The 17,521-nt window shown below is 51.2% G+C and overlaps 1 protein-coding gene across 1 annotated transcript in view; it reads right to left on the bottom strand.

The window, feature by feature from the left end:
• Window positions 1–499: 499 nt before the first annotated feature.
• The window catches only part of PLA2G2C (phospholipase A2 group IIC), a 24,079-nt gene continuing 7,057 nt past the window's right edge, over window positions 500–17,521 (bottom strand). Inside the window, exons 3-5 of the mRNA XM_049697189.1 lie at window positions 11,950–12,094; window positions 9,785–9,888; window positions 500–829 (exon numbers count right to left, since the gene is read on the bottom strand). Of these exons, the coding sequence (XP_049553146.1) occupies window positions 597–829; window positions 9,785–9,888; window positions 11,950–12,094 (482 nt within the window). The 3' untranslated portion in view covers window positions 500–596. The remainder of the gene's footprint in view (window positions 830–9,784; window positions 9,889–11,949; window positions 12,095–17,521) is intronic.

Here is a 17,521-nt window from a genome sequence, read left to right as displayed (position 1 = left end):
GGATACCCCCAATTCCTTCTCCCTTGCCCTCTTTCTTCATTTCTTTGTTATCTTCCTGGCGTGACATCCAGGTGGCAGCCGTGGGAGCTGATGTCCTCATGCTCTGTCTCCTGGGAGGTGAAAATGGCATCGACTTTTTCCTACCTCGGGGTTTTCTGGAGAAGGCAGAACTCCAGCAAATGAGAAACAGAGTCCAAGTGTGCTTCTCGGGTCCTTGGCATGTGGCCGAGACCTTGTTTTCCAGGATCCCTGCTTGGCTCCAGCTGGATCTGGGTTGTGGGTCTGGTTCCCAACCCCGCCCTGTATCCTGATTTTGACGTGGGGATGGAGGGAGAGTTTAAGGCAGATCCTGGGGCCTTTCCCTTCCTGGAAACTTCCTGGGATGGGGGTAGGCGACTTCTCTCTACCCTGTCACCTTGTTTTATTGCTTCCTAGTCTTACTGCTATTGGAATGTACTATTTATGTGTATGTTTATGGTCTGTCTCCCCCCATAGAAAGCCAGGATTCTGTCTTTTCCACTGTTGATCTCCAGCCCTCTAATGCTGAGTGACAAAGGAGTATCCCAGACCAGACCGACCAGGGACACGCGGCCTCACTAGCATTGGAGTTTGCTCCTGCCGCAGCGGGGCCAGCTGGAGAAGAACCGCTTGAAGTTTGGGCAGGTTCTCTTTGAAGCGGATTGCGTGTCACACTCGCAGGCTCTTAGCCCACAGAGGCAGCCGACACCAGGACCAAGGGCGCATTCAACTGAAGGGAGACAGAGGGTCACAGGGGGCTTCCATCCACTCCCAGGGTTTGATTCTAAAGTTGGGGAGAGCTGGGAGCTCGCTGCAAGGGGTCAAGGGTTGAAAATAGAAAGGAAAGGAACTGGGAGTTCTTTTCTTTTGTCCCCAAGCCGTTCCCCCACCACACCGGGACATGCCCCAAGGAGAAGCCTGGAAGGAAGTGAGAGAAGGAGCAGGTGTGGGCTGCACGGAGGGGCCCTGGGTTAGTGCTGCCAGGCAGCACCCAGGCCAAGGACACGAAACCTATTTTATCAGAACTCAGCCCCTCCTTCCAACAGCTTACCTGGTTTCTCACCTGGATGTCGCAGGCATCTTCAGTGTAAGATGCCCCAAAGGAAGCTCTGGATGTAAGGGTCCCCTTCCGGTCCCCCGCCCACTGAGCTGGTCCTCCACCCACACTCTCGGCTTGGGAAATGGCAGCCCCTCCCACTCAAGCCAGAAAACTAGCAGCCGACCTTGATTCCTACCCCCCTTTCGCTTTCACAGCCCATCCACCCGAAGTTCCATTGATGTCTCTATGTTTAGCATATTTCACTCCTCCCTTTTCTCTCCATCTTCTTGGCCACAATCCCAATCTCTGTCATCACCAGCAATTCCACCCTAATGGAAAGAAATAAACAGGGACTGTCTTTAAAATTTTTTTTTAAATTTTATTTATTTTTGGCTGCGTTGGGTTTTCATTGCTGCACACAGGCTTTCTCTTGTTGCGGCGAGCGGGCTTCTCCTTGCACTGGCTTCTCTTGTTATGGAGTACCGGCTCAGTAGTTGTGGCACACGGGCTCAGTAGTTGTGGCTTGTGGGCTCTAGAGCGCAGGCTCAGTAGTTGTGGTGCATGGGCTTAGTTGCTCCATGGCATGTGGGATCTTCCCGGACCAGGGCTGAATCCCTGTCCCCTGCGTTGGCAGGCAGATTCTCAACCACTGCACCACCAGGGAAGTCCAAGACCATCTTTAAATGTAACTTGAATTAGGATCACTCTGTTGCTGAAAGCCCTGCTGTGGTTTCCTACTATTTGGGCAAAGACATCCCAAATCCTTGCCATGGACTCCAAAGCAGGCTTGCCATGATGGGGTCCCCGCCAACCTCTCCATCCTCACAGACCTCCACTCTCTCACCTTCACGCTGCTCCAGGACCAATGGCCTCTTTATGTCGCATGTTTTGTTTGATCTTGTCCCAGGGCCTTTGCACTTGCTACTCTCTTTGTCTGAAACACTTCTCTCCAGGATTTTTAAGTGGCTGGGTCCATCCCACCTTTGGGTCTTGGTCAGATTTCCTCTCTTCAGAGAGGCTCTCCCTGCCCACTCCTTCTAAAGCTTCTCCAGCCACTATCCCTCACATCCCCATTTGTTTGATTCACCATACTTTTCATATCTCTTATTTCTCTTATTTGTGTCTGTTTCTCATCAACAAAGTGTAAGCTCTGTGAGACTGGGGCTTTTTCTGTCCTGTCCCTCCCAGTATCCCCAGCTGGGATACTATGCTGGCACAGAGTAGGTGCTCAATAGTCATTGAATTAGTGAATGAAGCCTCAATGGGCCTTTGGGATTGAGTGTCTGCACTGTGGCCAAGTGACCACTAGGTGGGCATCTTTCATTTAGTAGTCAGAGTAATAGTGCTCTGTGCACCGGTGCATGTGCATGTGCGTGTGCGTGCGTGCGTGCATGCGTGCGTGTGTGCGTGTGTGTGTAGGGGACGTCTAAGGCAGCCTCCTTCTAGATAACTCCACTCCATTTCCACTCTCTTTTGAGGGTTGTGGGGGTGAGGAAGTGAGGTGGCCAGACTCCCTGATGTGTTGGCCCTGGGCAAGTTAGTTTCAGTATCATTTATAAAATGGTGATAGGGCTTCCCTTGTGGCGCAGTGGTTAAGAATCCGCCTGCCAATGCAGGGAACAGGGATTCGATCCCTGGTCCAGGAAGGTCCCACATGCTGCGGAGCAACTAAGCCCGTGCGCCACAACTACTGTGCCTGCGTTCTAGAGCCCGTGCTCCGCAACAAGAGAAGCCACCAGAATGAGAAGCCCACGCACCGCAACGTAGAGTAGCCCCCGCTCTCCACAACTAGAGAAAGCCTGTGCACAGCAACGAAGACCCAATGCAGCCAAAAATAAATAAATTTTTAAAAAATGGTGATTAAAGCAATAGTATCAAAAGTAAATAATGGTGTCTACTTCACAAGATTGCTGTGAGGATTTTCACTGGTGTCGTTACAGATGGAGTGGTCTGGATGTGCTCAGAACACAGAGAGGCCTCTGTAAATGCTTGTTATTATGATGATGGTGCACCCTTAGCTTCACATGTTGGAAAAAGAAGGGTCCTTTGAAACTGGACCAGTGCTGGCTATCGTCTGTTTGTTTGCTTTTCCCCCTCTCCGAAGTCTACAATTCCTGCAGGAAGCTGTCCTCCCACATCTCACTGGAGCCTGGATTTCTCAAGACATGTTGACACCCACCCTACGCCTCAGCTGTACCTCTCCACTCACCCTCAGGAAATGTGCCAGGGATGGTTCCTGCCGCTCCCACTGTTCCTGGCACCTGGATCACCTTTGCCTTCGTGCTCTCCCTTCTCCATCTGTGACAATCCTTCAAGACCCATCAGGCCCCAGCTCCCACAGGGACTCCCTGAGAACCTCCGTCCCCTCCATGTCCAGGTCTCTCACCTCCGCCCAGCATGCCCCTTGCTGCCCTCCCCCGGCAGCCGCCATGGTCTGCAGGGACCCACCGGGTTGTGTGGCTGCTGCCCTTGGCGGGGCCCAGGGCTACTTGGGCACAGGGCCATGCCCCATCCAACCTCGCTTCCCTCCCAAAGGGCCTGGCACCTGGTGCTCTCACTTACCCGGGTGCTGCTTCTCTGGAAACTGGAAGCGAGGCACTTTTCTCACCCTTTCCTCTTTCTCATCCTTCTCCCTTTCTGTTTATCTCTTTGTCTCCTGTTCCTAGTCTGTAACATCTCTTCTTTCTTCCATCTCAATTCACCAAACCTCCTTCTTCCTTTCTCACCACCCCCTTTCCTGCTTTGTCTTCCGCTCTGTTCCAAAGCGTGGAGTAGAATTCTCTCCTGCTGTCTAGTTCTACATCTAACAGCTTGCCCAGGGTGCAGGCTGTCAGGACCGACCTGGAGCAGCGGTCCATTGCTGTGGACATCCCACAGCCATTGTAGCATCAGGCCAGTCATGGGCCGGAAGAAGAGGCAGCTCTGGGCCAAGAAATGCCATGTTTGGAAGTCATCTTTTAAAAACAAGCCTAAACCCAGATCCTGCATCTTCCAATTTGCTGATGGGGAAACTGAGGCATGAAGAATGGAGCTGACAGCTTTAGGATATGCTTTCTCATTCCATGAAATATACCTCCACCAATGAGACAAAGCAAGAAGGTCTACGTTCCTGCCTGGGCTAACCCAGACTGCCTGCCACGCTGCTATTCTCTGTGCCCGGCCTCCGGCCTGGTCTCTAAACCCTCTCCTTGGGAGCTCTTGTTTTTTTTTTTGTTTGTTTTGCTTGGGTTTTTTTTGGGTTTTTTTTTTTGCAGTACACGGGCCTCTCACTGTTGTGGCCTCTCCCGTTGCGGAGCACAGGCTCCGGACGCGCAGGCTCAGCGGCCATGGCTCACGGGCCCAGCCGCTCTGCGGCATGTGGGATCTTCCCAGAACGAGGCACGAACCCGTGTCCCCTGCATCGGCAGGCGGACTCTCAACCACTGCGCCACCAGGGAAGCCCGGGAGCTTTTGTTTTGAAGTTCAGGGCTCTAAATACCACCGAGCACTGCTGACTCTCCAGTTCTCACCTCAGCCTGGACATCTCCTTTGAGCTCTAGACGTCAATAGGCTTGTGTTCACGTGACTCCCTCTTGGGTGTCTGATATGCATCTCAAACCCAACGTGGCTCATGCCAGGCTCTTGCCGTGTCTGCAGAGTCTGCTCTCCCCCATCTGCACAAGCTCGTAGGTGCACCACCATCCATCGCTGCTCAGACCAAGAACCTCAGAGTCAGCCTCCCTTACCTCCGAACCCCACATCTAATCCATCAGCAGGTCCTATCAATCTGCCTCCCAAACACACGCAGCATCTGGTACTTCTCCCCAGCTATCGATCTGTGCAGTGGTCGCTTCTCCCCAGTGCTACTGAAACACCCCACTAGTGGCTCCCCGTTTCTTCCCCTGCTCCCCAACGTCTCTGTACAGGGGCCAGAGTGACATTTCTGAAGCAAAATCTGAGCAGATCACTTCCTGCTTTAATGTTTCCCCTGCAACCGAAGGAGAAGGTGAGCCCCTCACCCCACGGCCAGGCCCCACCGGCCTCACTCCTGGTGGGACGCCCACCCCCCAGCCCCTCGTCTCCTTCCGCACTAGCTAAATGCCACCTCCTTAGAGAGGCCTTCTACAGTCACATAAAGTAGCCGTCCTCGCCGCGCACCCACACCCCCTGCCCTTCCGCCCACTGCCATGCTCATCCTTTAGCTTGTGGCCTTATTTTAGATGCTTCATAGCACTTGTCACTACCTAAGTGTATCTTTCTTTCTGAATATTTTATGGGCTGTCTCTCTCCCTGCACACAGGCAGGGAGCTTGTCTTTTCATTGCAGATCCTCAGCCCCAGACACGCTGTAAGAGCTCCATCCCAGTTTGCTACTGGCTTACTGGCTGGGCTTACACGGCCTGCGGGGCAGTGAATGAAGCCCCCATCCCAAGAAACAGGGAGTCGGTTTCTCGGTCCAGATCTGCCACCTGCATGCTCTAGCATGGCAGGCAAGTTGTCCCTGTCTGAGCATCTTCCCTCGGCTTTCAAATGAGGGTACGGGTGCTTGCACTGACTATTTCATGAATTTTTTTTTCATTCACTCACTCATCAAACCAACAGGTATTGAGTTCCCAACCCGTGCCTGCCCTTTGGCTAGGAAGTGCGGAGGTACAGGTCTGAGCGAGCGGACCCCACACTGCATAGCTCTGGGCATCCTCTGTGGCCTTCTGAGGATAAGTGCCGCCCCCAACAAGTGCTCTCCGCTCTCCTGGAATTCACATTCCAGTCGAGGGGAGAATCGATGCATAAATAAACAAGAAAATGAGATGATGTCAGGTTGAGACAGATGCTAGGAGAGGAAATGGGTGATGTGTCAGCGAGCGGAGGTCTTGTGAGGAGGAAACTCAGTAGCAAAGGAGGAAGATCTTTGCAAACTACAAATTCCAGTGGTTACCTGCTTCACCCTCCCCCTTTGGCAGAGGGAGAAGTCACAGGTTCAGAGATGGAGGTGATAGTGGTACCTCTGGCTGGAACCTGGGCTCTGCTGCCCACGGCCGGGCTCCCCGCTGCACTACAGATGCATTCATGTGTGGGTGGAGGGGGCGTCACCACTGACATCTTAAAATCCCTTGCGAATGCCAAGTACTTATGTAAGCCCACTCAACAGAGGGCTAATGACCTCCCCGGTTACCTGAGGGGAGCCTTCGCCCCTCGGCAAATTGGCCCCAGGGCTTGGGTTCCAGGCCTTTCTCCGCACTGAGCTCCCAGTGACATTTAGAGACATGGGCGGACCAAGTTGTTTTTCTCCTTTGCCTTCCCTGCTCACACCAACTGCATCCTGGAGCAGCCACTGGTTGCTAGGCAACCTGGGACCAGGCTTGGGTGCGGGATTTCAGAACTTGGAGGCTGGGGAGGTGGTTAACCCTTGCAAGGCAGCTCCTTGAACTGCAGTATAACCGGGGGTAGAGTGGGCGAGCTTTTATCCTATAAGGGGTTAATAACATTAGCTCAAGGGGAGGCAAATGCAGAGGAGATGTTTCCAAGAAATCTCTCAACAGTACTAAAAAAAACTCCCAGTGCTTTCCCACAAAGTAAAGGGGAAAAGGAAACTGAGATTAAACAAAAGAAATCTCAACTTCTAAAAGGAGGGGCATTAACTAACTAAGCACCTGCTCCGAGCTGGGTTACTTTAGTCAGTCCTTTAGTGACCTTATGAAGTTCTGGTTAGTATCTCCATTTTACAGATGAGACTAAGGCCCAGGGGGACTGTGCAATTATCCAGCTAGAAAAGGTGAAGCTGGGATGCAGGCCCAGCTCTGCCTGACTCCAAAGCGTGTGCTGTCTCTGGGCCCCTTAGCAGGGTACGTAGAGCTAGAACAGAAAGATCTGGGTCCTTGCAGAGGGGCAAATTCCTTCTGCTCTTCTTTGCCCTTGGGCCAGGACTGAACATTCTGGCAAGCCTGTTGTAGATAATAAGATACGCATTTGTGTTAGCCCCCAGCCAAGAGCAGCCCCATCGCCCTCCCAGCGGCCCCATGGCCCTGGGGAGGATGGTGGGAGGCAGGGGCACCAGCTGGGGTCAGACGACCTGGGTCTGAATCCCAACTCTTCTTTCCATGGCTGTGTGGCCTTGGCCATCTCACTTAACCTCTCTGAGCCTCAGGGTCCTCCTCGATAATGGGGAGAAAAAGGCCCACCTCAAAGGTTAATCACGGATTCACAGTGCTGAGTGCAAAGCATCTGTCAGATGCTCATGAACTGTAGCTGTTGTTAGTGCACCTATTTTATGGATGAAGAAACTGAGGCCTAGAAAACTCAGGCCAGCAGTGTGTTCCAGAGCACTAGAAAGCCTCAAGACGTATGAGTTTTAATCTTGCCTGTTACCTTGGATCAAACCCTTCCCCATCTCTGGGTCTCAGTCTCCCCATTGCTACAATGAGAGTTGGGTTTGGATGGTCCCAAGGGCACTTTCAGCTCTGGAGAAGGCCAGGACAGCAGGGCCTGTGGCTGGCTGCCTTGTTCTGTGCCCCTGGCCCTGGCACAGCACTGGCCCTGGATGGGCACCCAATGGGTGCTCAGTTGATACTGGGCAAACGAATGGATGTGTGCGGGGTTCACTTGGGGTCTCAGCACACACTGGAATAGGGGTTTGGCAAGGTGGGGGTGGGGACAACAGGGGGGTCAGCCTGGTCCTCACTAGCTGGGTCAGCTGAGGAGGGGGTGCTGATGTCCTGGTGAGGACGGAGAAGCATCCCTCCATGCTAACTCCCTAAGCAAGATGTTGAGCTCTGGGAGCCCTGGTCAAGCTTCGGGAGCACCTGGCTCCTGCTGCTTGGCAGGGGCCAGCATCTGCAGAAAGCAGGGCCAGGCCACGAACTTTCCAGTCCAGCTCCCGGCCCCTGCCTGCCCCTCTCACCACCCCCCAGCCTGGTGTGCCAAGCAGAGAACGTTTCCTGTGCCACCTCCTGGGGCTCCGGCCTCTGCCCCCAGGTCACTCTGCTCCACTTCCTGGGGTCGTGGGCTGCGCTCTGATCCCCACCAGGGAGGGTGAAGAGGGTTGATAAGGAAGCTGCTCTGGGTGCAGAGAGCCCGGGCTGGCCCCCGTGACACAGGAGCAGCGGGCGGAGGCTTGGCCTGGGCCTGAGACCACAGTGCGGGAAGGTCCTTTGCACTTACTGAAATTCCACTTCCCTCCTCAGAGCACCGTTTCCCTCCGTCCTTGGTCCCTGCGCTCTACAGGGGCATCAGAGAGAGCTCTTAGAGCATATTTTCTCTCGTAGTGATGCTTTTCAACCATTCTAAGGTAACACTTAACATGACAGATGTTAAGATCAAGGCGAAAAGAGGTGAGAAGAAACCATGTGAAAGTGAGACCATGAGCTGGGCTGAGGGGAGTCAGGGGCAGCTTTTCTGTGTGCCTCTCTGCCACCAACCAACAGCCAGGCTTGGCCCCTGCCTTCCACCATGTGGAGCCACGAGGGGTGGGAGGAGGACGTCAGAAACTTGGTCCCTGGCTTCCAGAGGGCATCATATGCCGAAGCAAACAAGCCTCTGGGGACAACCTCCTCCAGTCACCCCCTCCCCCGCCCCTCCACTAGACCCTGATCCCTCCCCATCTCCTGGACACGGCCTTGGGGGCCTCACAGAGGGGACGCCTTGCTTTAGGTCTGAGGACGGTCACAGCCAGAGAGCTCCAACACAGGAAGTCTCCTTGAGCTCACATAAGAAAAAGGGGGGTCCCTCCCCATTGGTGGTGTGCCTGGGGGGGCCGAGAAGCAGACTCCGCTGAAGCTGGTCTCCTGTCTGCAGGGGCCTGAGCCATGTTTCACCACTGGGACCAGGGAGACTGTGCCACCCTAACGCTCAGTGTGTCCTAAGCCGGAGCCCTGGCTGGGGGCTCTGGGAGATGAGTGGAAGGGAGGTGGTTCCCCGGCCTCGGGAGAAGACAGGCGATCTCCAAGACACACTCACAGCTCTGAATAAACACACAAGGGGAGGACAGTGGTTCACGCAACTCCCCAAGGCCAAGCGGAAGGCGAGTCACACATTCGAAGGGGCATTCAAACCACCGGTTCCGCTGAAATGAATGGCGTTCACGACAAGGCCGTGGCCCAGCACCTGCGAATGGGCTTGTCCTTTAGATCCAACTTGCCCTACACACCCAGCGGTCCCAGAACATGCTCTGGGAGATCAGGGGCCCCTCCCCACATGCTGGACACTCAGCACTTGCCCATCCTGTCCTTGGCCCTCTTCCTTGAATGGCCTCCATGACACGTGGGTTCCCTTCCCCGTCCCCCTCCTATTGACTTTGGTGTCCCCCCCTCCCCACCCCCGCACTTATCCCAGTGCTTGGCACGCAATCACCCTTCGCAAATATTTGTTCAGCTGAACGACAGCTGAGCTGCTCTGTTAACACAGGACAGACATCGGGAAGAAGCTTCTCAACGGCAGCAGCTGCCGCGCGAAGCTGCAAGATTCACTCTCGAGTCAGCAACTATTTATGGAGCACATGCAAGACCCCGGGCGGGGGCGGGGGCGCTGTGCCCTGCACCCCGCCTCTGGAGGGAGCTGGGGGCACAGCTGCAAATGGGGACCGGGGAGGCACCGGGCCAGGACTCTCGGGAAGCTCTGATTCTCGGAATTACAGCTCTCCATCCCAAAGCACTTGGAAAAAAATCTCATTTCCCCAAAATTCTCTGGGTCCACAAGGCTGACCTTAAGGAAAGGCCCAGTTTCAAAGACATTCCCTACAGGGAAGGCAACTCACAGACCACGGTCCCGTTGGCCACGCGGAACCGGTAGCCGTTCAACACCAGCTGGCAGCTGAGCTGCTTCAGTTTCTCGCAGCAGCAGTTGGGGGCCAGGCAGCACCTGGGGGCCAGATGGAGGGAGATGAGAGCTTTCCTGAGGGTGGCCCTGGGGAACTGGCTGGAAAGGATTCACATGCCTCCTCCCTCCAACCCACCCCCCAACCCCCCCCCAACCACCCCCCCCTCCAACCAACCCCCCCCCCCCGCCGCCCCCGGTGAGAAGGTGCTGAAGGCAGGGAGGTAACTTCCTGATGACATTAAAAATCACAAAAAGAGGGCTTCCCTGGTGGCGCAGTGGTTGAGAGTCCGCCTGCCGATGCAGGGGACACGGGTTCGTGCCCCGGTCCGGGAGGATCCCACATGCCGCGGAGCGGCTGGGCCCGTGAGCCATGGCCGCTGAGCCTGCGCGTCCGGAGCCTGTGCTCCGCAATGGGAGAGGCCACAACAGTGAGAGGCCCGCGTACCGCAAAAAAAAAAAAAAATCACACAAAGAGCCCTCCTCTACCTACTGCTGTCTCATGAGTGCCTCACAGTAACCCTAGGACGCGCAGTCCTTGTCTCCGTTTTATAGGAGAGGAACTGAGATCCAGAGGTGAATTTCCCAAAATCATACGGCTGGAAGGTGATAGAGTCAGGACTCAAATCTAGGTGCCCATGACTTATTCATTCATTTAATGACTTTTGACTGAGCACTGAATATGTGCCCAGCCCTGGGAGAGGCTCTGAGCAGAAAGGGTCAGCACATCAGACATAATCCTTCAGTCTTTGCTCTCCTGAGGCTCAGGGTTGGCCAGGGGAGGGGTGGGCGTGCCAGCAGGGGAGAGCACGGGAGGAGAGAAAACAGCTGGGGGACGGCCTCAGCCCCCCTCTTCCACCATGTCTGAGTGGCAGGAACACAGAGATCTGGGGCTGGATTCTAAGACATGAAAAGGATCAGCTCTGGCCGATGCCCTGGGCTGGACGCTCTGTCTTCCTCACTCACCGTCCCCATCCACACGTGGGCTCTTTGCCATTGGTCATCGTTGGCTAATAGTGTTAAAATTCTCACCAGCCACAGGACTTGGAAGGGGAGGCACAGAGTGTCCAAGGGCCCGGACTTTGAAACAGGCAAATTCTGGTTCAAACCTTGACCCTGCCACTCAAGGGCTCTGTGTCTTTGGGCTCTGCTGTTTCGTCTAGTGGGTCCCTCACCGTTGTCACCTGTAGAATGGGGATGGTGGCACGGCCTCGGCCATGTGCTGGGAGCATTAAACCAAGCCCTGCATGCAAACCACCAATCCCGGGGCTCAGGATATGACGGGCATTTCATCAGTGTCAGGTCCCCTCAAGGGCTCTGGGGTCCTTCCAGCTGGAACATTCCATGGTCTCAGGAGCCCGACCCAGAGGAATCAAGCTCCAGGAGTGATATTCACGCCCTACTATGGGGATATATTTATCCACACTACGGTGAAAGTGACCAGGAACATTTTGCTGCTTCTTTCTTCAAATAAAAAGACACACAAACCATCCTGTTTCCTACCTCCCTGTTCCCTCCCCAGATTAACACCAACCTCCCCCTTTTCTGGGAATTTGCCCTCCCCCACCCCCATCCTTAGAAGTAGGCCTGGCAGCCAAGTTTGCGCCATGTGTCCTCACCCAGATGGACAACTTTTCCAAACTGGGCCACTTGGATTCTCTTTCCTGGAAAATGGAATTAGGACTGGGAGACAGTTGGTCAGTCTTGCTGCATCTGTAATCCTAAAAACTGGAGGCCTGAGGGAAGACCACGTTTACCATGAGGACTGAGAGCTGAACAGTCTAGAGCTCTGGGCAGGGCTGACCACGTAATCTGCAAAGCCTGGTGCAACATGAAGACGAGGGGCCCCTTATTCAAACATCGTCAAGCATTTCCAGAAGGTGACAGAGCAGGGAACCTCATGCGGGCCCTGTATAGGGTATAGGCCACAGGAAGCCAGCCCCAGCCTTGGGTTCCTCAAGACCACCCTCCCACTCCCATTTAGTTTTTTTCTTACCCTCAGGCTCACCTGAATTGGTTTCGGTTCCTTACAATGCAAGGGTCCTAACACCCTCTCTCTCTTCAAGAAAATGAACCAACAGGAGGCCTCAGAGCCTCTGCACTCACCTGGCAGTGTCATCCATGGGGACCCCTACGCCCCCAGGCCCGCAGTAGCAGCCGTATCCATAATTTGAGAAGAAGGCTCTCTGCCCTGTGATGTGTTTGACCATCCTTTGAAACTGCCAGAAGCTTCCATGGGTGGGGGCCATCTCTGCCAAGGAGAAAATAAGGAAGAAGCGAAGATGCGACGAGAAAGATGCTGTTTTCAGGTCCCCTAGCCAGAGCGCTTAGCATTCAGATATCAGGAGACCCCTAAATGTGGTGCCTGGGCATCAGCCCCTTTAACGGGGACAAGACAGGGTCATGCTTACCGCGTCACACAGCTAGTGTCTCGCTAGCCCAGGATGAGAACCCAGTTTCCATGACATTCAGGACAATACTATCAACTCCAGTCTTCTCCCCAAAGTAAAAGACCACCATCCTGGGCAGAAACACTCTCAGATCTGATGTTATTAATGAGAAAGTTTCAAAGCCAGAAATGTAGCCCTTGCAAATACCATCAGGCATGTACAACCTCACAGGAGAAACAAAATACTCAAGGGGCAGAAAAAGTTGTCGTCAATCCATTTTTTTAATGGCAAATACACATGGACCTAGCAATTTTTACTTCAACAAAATGCCTAGGAAAGTTAGGGGGGAACATTATATATATATATATATATATGTATGTATGTATGGATGGATGGATATATATGTATGTATGTGTGGATATACATACATGTATGTATGTATTGATATACATATATATGTATATACATATATACTATACAGGGATGTTTGCTGCAGCATCATTTGTGATATCAAAAAATTGGAGACTACCCACATGCCCATGGACAGGGAGATAATAACTAAATGATGTCTTGAAAACATACTACTTTTAGCAATATCACTAGGCAATGGGACTGAGGAAGTAGGTGGAGAAAAACAACAGGCAACATTTATCTTAAATACTTTTCTGCTGTCTGATATATATATATATTTTTTTTCTTACAAAAAGCGTGTTTTACTTTTCTATTGAAATGTTTGAAATGTACATATATAAAGGCCTAGAAGGATGTATATCAAACTCTGAAGAGTGCTTACATCTGAGTGTAGGAAAAGGATCAAGGTCTGGGAAGGATGAGAAGGGGCTTTGTCTTGTTACTCTATATTCTATACTCTTGTTACTCTGTGTATTTTTCTTTTTAATTAAAAGCAGATATTAATTTTACAATAAAAATAAAATAAAAACATGAACTTGAAGAAGAAAATCGAAGACAGGAGGTTTGGGGAAATTTTCCCAGGAGCCTTCCAACCTCATACTGTGATTTTGGGTGCCTTGTTGTCACAAAACATTGCAGAGGGGGCCAAAGCCTGGGGGTGGTCTCTGGGGCTGGAGCAGCCCCTGGAGAGAGGGCAGGACCACACTCAGACACTGCTCTTGGGGTACACGATGGGGGCTGCAGCAGTGGCTCTTCCTACACATGGGTCCCCTGCCTCTAACATCATGATCTTGAAAACTGTAAATTCCACCACTGACTAAGGGAAAAGGGAACCCCATTTTTGACATTTTGACTTAGGAAGCCCAAAGCGATTGCTTCACAGCTGAAACAGATAGAAAAATGGATTTGAGCAAATCTCTACTCATCTGGTCAAACCAAGGAGTCAAAGAGTTTTCCAACAAACCCAACACGGTTTCCTAGTAAGTTCTCTTTCACTTTGCAGAGGTAGGTAATCAGATCTCCTGGTAGCAATGACTTATAATTACTAATTATTCCTTAGGTCACCGTAAGAATGGCTTTCTGATGAGAATTAATCATTCCTAAATTAGCTAGATATGTGTCTGCATTTTTGTCCTGGAATCCACAAGACTTTAAATAAAGGCAGCTAGCAACCAAATGAAAAAAAGACTCCTGAATGGTGTGTGTGTGGTAAAACAATTGTCAAATGCTCTCTTTCTTAGCAAACGGTTAGCAACCTTTGATTTTCTAGATGTTCTGTGAGATCCCAACACCAAGATCAACCCATTTTGTAGGAGAAGCAGAAGCAGGAGGACTTTGGTGGGGGCCGTTCCACTCCCGATTCCCCTTTGAGTGACACCTGATTTCCCCTCACCTGATGCTACCTGAGAAGGGACCACCCCGGACACAGACACACAGACAGGACAGCGCCTTTGAGCTCACTCAGCTGTTACTACTTACGGCAGGAGACAAAGACCATGAGAACCCCGAAAACCTTCATTCCTGAGGAGACCGGGGGTCCGAGGCACCAGGATCACACTTTCCTCTGCTTTCGAGGGCTCTGCCAGCTGAACTTCTGTTTGGGGAGGAAATAACCAAAATGAGGGAGGCCACGTGGATGTGAAACCCCAAGCACAGTGCAGGCCTTCAAAAGCCCTCAGTGGAGGGCTCGGAGCAAAGAGACCTTTTTCAAACCTAATTATCTCTGAATATGATAATCCCTTGGTTATTTAGACCTAAATATAAAGATGAGAAGGGTTCAATTGTTTGAAAAGTGCAAGGTTTTTGTTTTTTAAAAAATTTCTTTCTTTGGCAACACTATGCCTTCATCTTTTTTTTTTTTCTTTTGAAGATTCAGTATTTCCTCTGTTGCCAAGTTGACAGGCAAATGCTATATGGCTCGTGTTGGAAATCCAGTGTGGGAAAGTCTGGCCCCATTTGCATGGTAGTCCCCCTCTGTTTTCCTTCCTTAATGCCCAGGTATCTTATTCATAAACTTAGCCCCTCTGAATCTGGCTTTCCTCTCCTAAAGAGACTAAAATTGGGGCTTCCCTGGTGGCGCAGTGGTTGAGAATCTGCCTGCCAATGTAGGGGACACGGGTTCGAGCCCTGGTCTGGGAAGATCCCACATGCTGCAGAGCAACTAGGCCCGTGAGCCACAACTACTGAGCCTGTGCGTCTGGAGCCTGTGCTCCACAACAAAAGAGGTCGCGACAGTGAGAGGCCCGCGCACCGCGATGAAGAGTGGCCCCCACTTGTCGCAACTAGAGAAAGCCCTCGCACAGAAACAAAAATCCAGCACAGCCAAAAATAAATATGAAAATAAATAAATTAATTAAAAAAAAGAGAGAGACTAAAATTGCCTATCAGTAATTTCAAACATTTGTTAAGAAATTAGTTGGAATCTAAAAAAAAAATGATACAAATGAATTTATTTACAAAATGGAAATAGACTCACAGACGTAGAAAACAAACTTATGGTTATTAAAGAAGGCAGTGGGGGAGGGAGGGATAAATTAGGAATTTGGGATTAACAGATACACACTACTGTATATAAAATAGATAAACCACAGGGAACTCTACTCAATACTCTGTAATAACCTACATGGGAAAAGAATCTGAAAAAGACTAGGTATACGTGTATGTATAACTAACTCACTTTACTGTACACTTGAAACTAACACAACATTGTGAATTGATTAAACTTCAATTAAAAAAAGAAAAAAACACTTAGCAGATCATTGCATCATAACAATTTATTATTATTATTTTTAAATAAATGTATTTATTTATTTATTATTTGGCTGCGTTGGGTCTTCGTTGCTGTGCGCAGGCTTTCTCTAGTTGCGGCGAGCAGGGGCTACTCTTTTTTTTTTTTTTTTTTTTTTGCGGTACGCGGGCCTCTCACCGCTGTGGCCTCTCCCACTGCGGAGCACAGGCTCCGGACGCGCAGGCTCAGCGGCCATGGCTCACGGGCCCAGCCGCTCTGCGGCATGTGGGATCTTCCCGGACAGGGGCACGAACCCGTGTCCCCTGCATCGGCAGGCGGACTCTCAACCACTGCACCACCAGGGAAGCCCAGGGGGCTACTCTTTGTTGCGGTGTGCAGTCTTCTCATTGCAGTGGCTTCTCTTTGTTGCGGAGCACAGGCTCTAGGCATGCAGGCTTCAGTAGTTGTGGCATGCAGGCTTCAGTATTTGTGGCACGTGGGCTCAGTAGTTGTGGCACATGGGTTTAGTTGCTCCGCGGCATATGGGATCTTCCTGGACCAGGGCTCAAACCTGTGTCTCCTGCATTGGCAGGTGGATTCTTAACCACTGCACCACCAGGGAAGTCCCATTTTTATTTCTAATAAAGTAAATTCTTTGTTAAAAAAAGAAAAAAGAAAAAAATTCGTACATGCCAGGTGCTATTTTCTTTAAGGGCTTCATGGGTGTTACATTATTTAATCCTCACAATAACTTAAGAGGCTCTATTATCGGCTTAGAGATGGAGAAACTGAGGCCCAGAGAGTTTGGACAACTTCCTTGTGCTCAGACATCTCCCTACTGCACAGACTTGTGGGGACCAACTAAAATAACGCAAGTAAAACTGCTTGGCACTATAAAATGCTGTACCAGGCGACCACACCCTTCTTATTATTATAGCATCTTACAGAAAAACCCGAACAAATTTTTTGGCCAAACCAATATTATTAGCAATGGTAATGGTAGCCATATCCGGCACACTTCCCACAGGACGACAGGGGAGAATGTGGGCTCAGGGTCCCACATCCTCACATGGAGCCCCCACTAGTTCGTCAACAGCTCTCTTTAAATGCAAGTGGTTTTTATGCACTCCATCATAAATCAGGCTAACTCTGATAAGGTCAAGACCTGGACTATGAACCCTAGCTCAGCAGAGCCTAGAGGATTTGGCAGGTGTAGAGCTTCAGCTAGGTTTGCACTCCGTGGCAAAGTTTCCCAGGAAAATTTCAAAACGAGCGACCTGCTGAAGCATCCTGGGAGAGTTTGCCATTTTTGCCCTCGTTGGCAAGTTTCTGGTGGACGCTTCGAGACCAGGCCCTGACCGGGCCTGGTCCCAGGCAGCCTTCATTTCAGATGCTGCACGGGATGTTTTTAAATGAGGTTCCATCTTACAGGCTGGTTTCCTTTGTCTCTTTTGAGTGTGAAAAAATAACTGTGTGTTGGTTTAGCCCATGATGAAGGGACTCATATCTTTCAAAAGATCGGGTGGTGACACTTTGGAGAGACAAAGAAAGGCACCTGGGTGCACTACCGGTAATGAGATGGTGCAGACTCTTATTAAGCACCAACTATGCGTTCTTCTCATGAGACAAGACTGTGGCCCAAGGTGGGCCTCCAAGCTGACCAGAGACCAAATAGGTAAATATAGACCATATATAGATCGAAAGTCCCATGTGCAAAAATTCTATTCATTCTCCATTGATCCCGAATGCTTGGCATAGCTTCTGGCAGGTCCTTTCTTTAGGGATGGGATATCAGCTGTTCCTGACACTGTCATTCATTCACTGGGAATTGCCTCTGTCTGGTCGAAGGTTATGACTCCGCCAGGGGATGGGGGGAGGAGTAGCCCCTGGTCGAGGTGATGATTTAAAGGGCCAAACCCCCCACCCCCAGGATGTTGAGAAAAGGGAACTCTCATGCACTGTGGGTGGGAATGTAAACTGGTGCAGCCTCTGTGGAAAACAGTACGGAGGGTCCTCAAAATATTGGAAGTTGAACTACCATACGATCCAGCTATTCCACAGTAATCCGGAAACGCAGATGACCCGTATGTTCATTATTTTCAGTAGCCAAGGTATGAAAGCAACCTAAGTATATATATATATATATTTA

Source organism: Orcinus orca, chromosome 1 (assembly GCF_937001465.1).
Source record: "Orcinus orca chromosome 1, mOrcOrc1.1, whole genome shotgun sequence".
Taxonomy (NCBI): domain Eukaryota; kingdom Metazoa; phylum Chordata; class Mammalia; order Artiodactyla; family Delphinidae; genus Orcinus; species Orcinus orca.
This window is presented reverse-complemented; position numbering and strand designations above follow the sequence as displayed.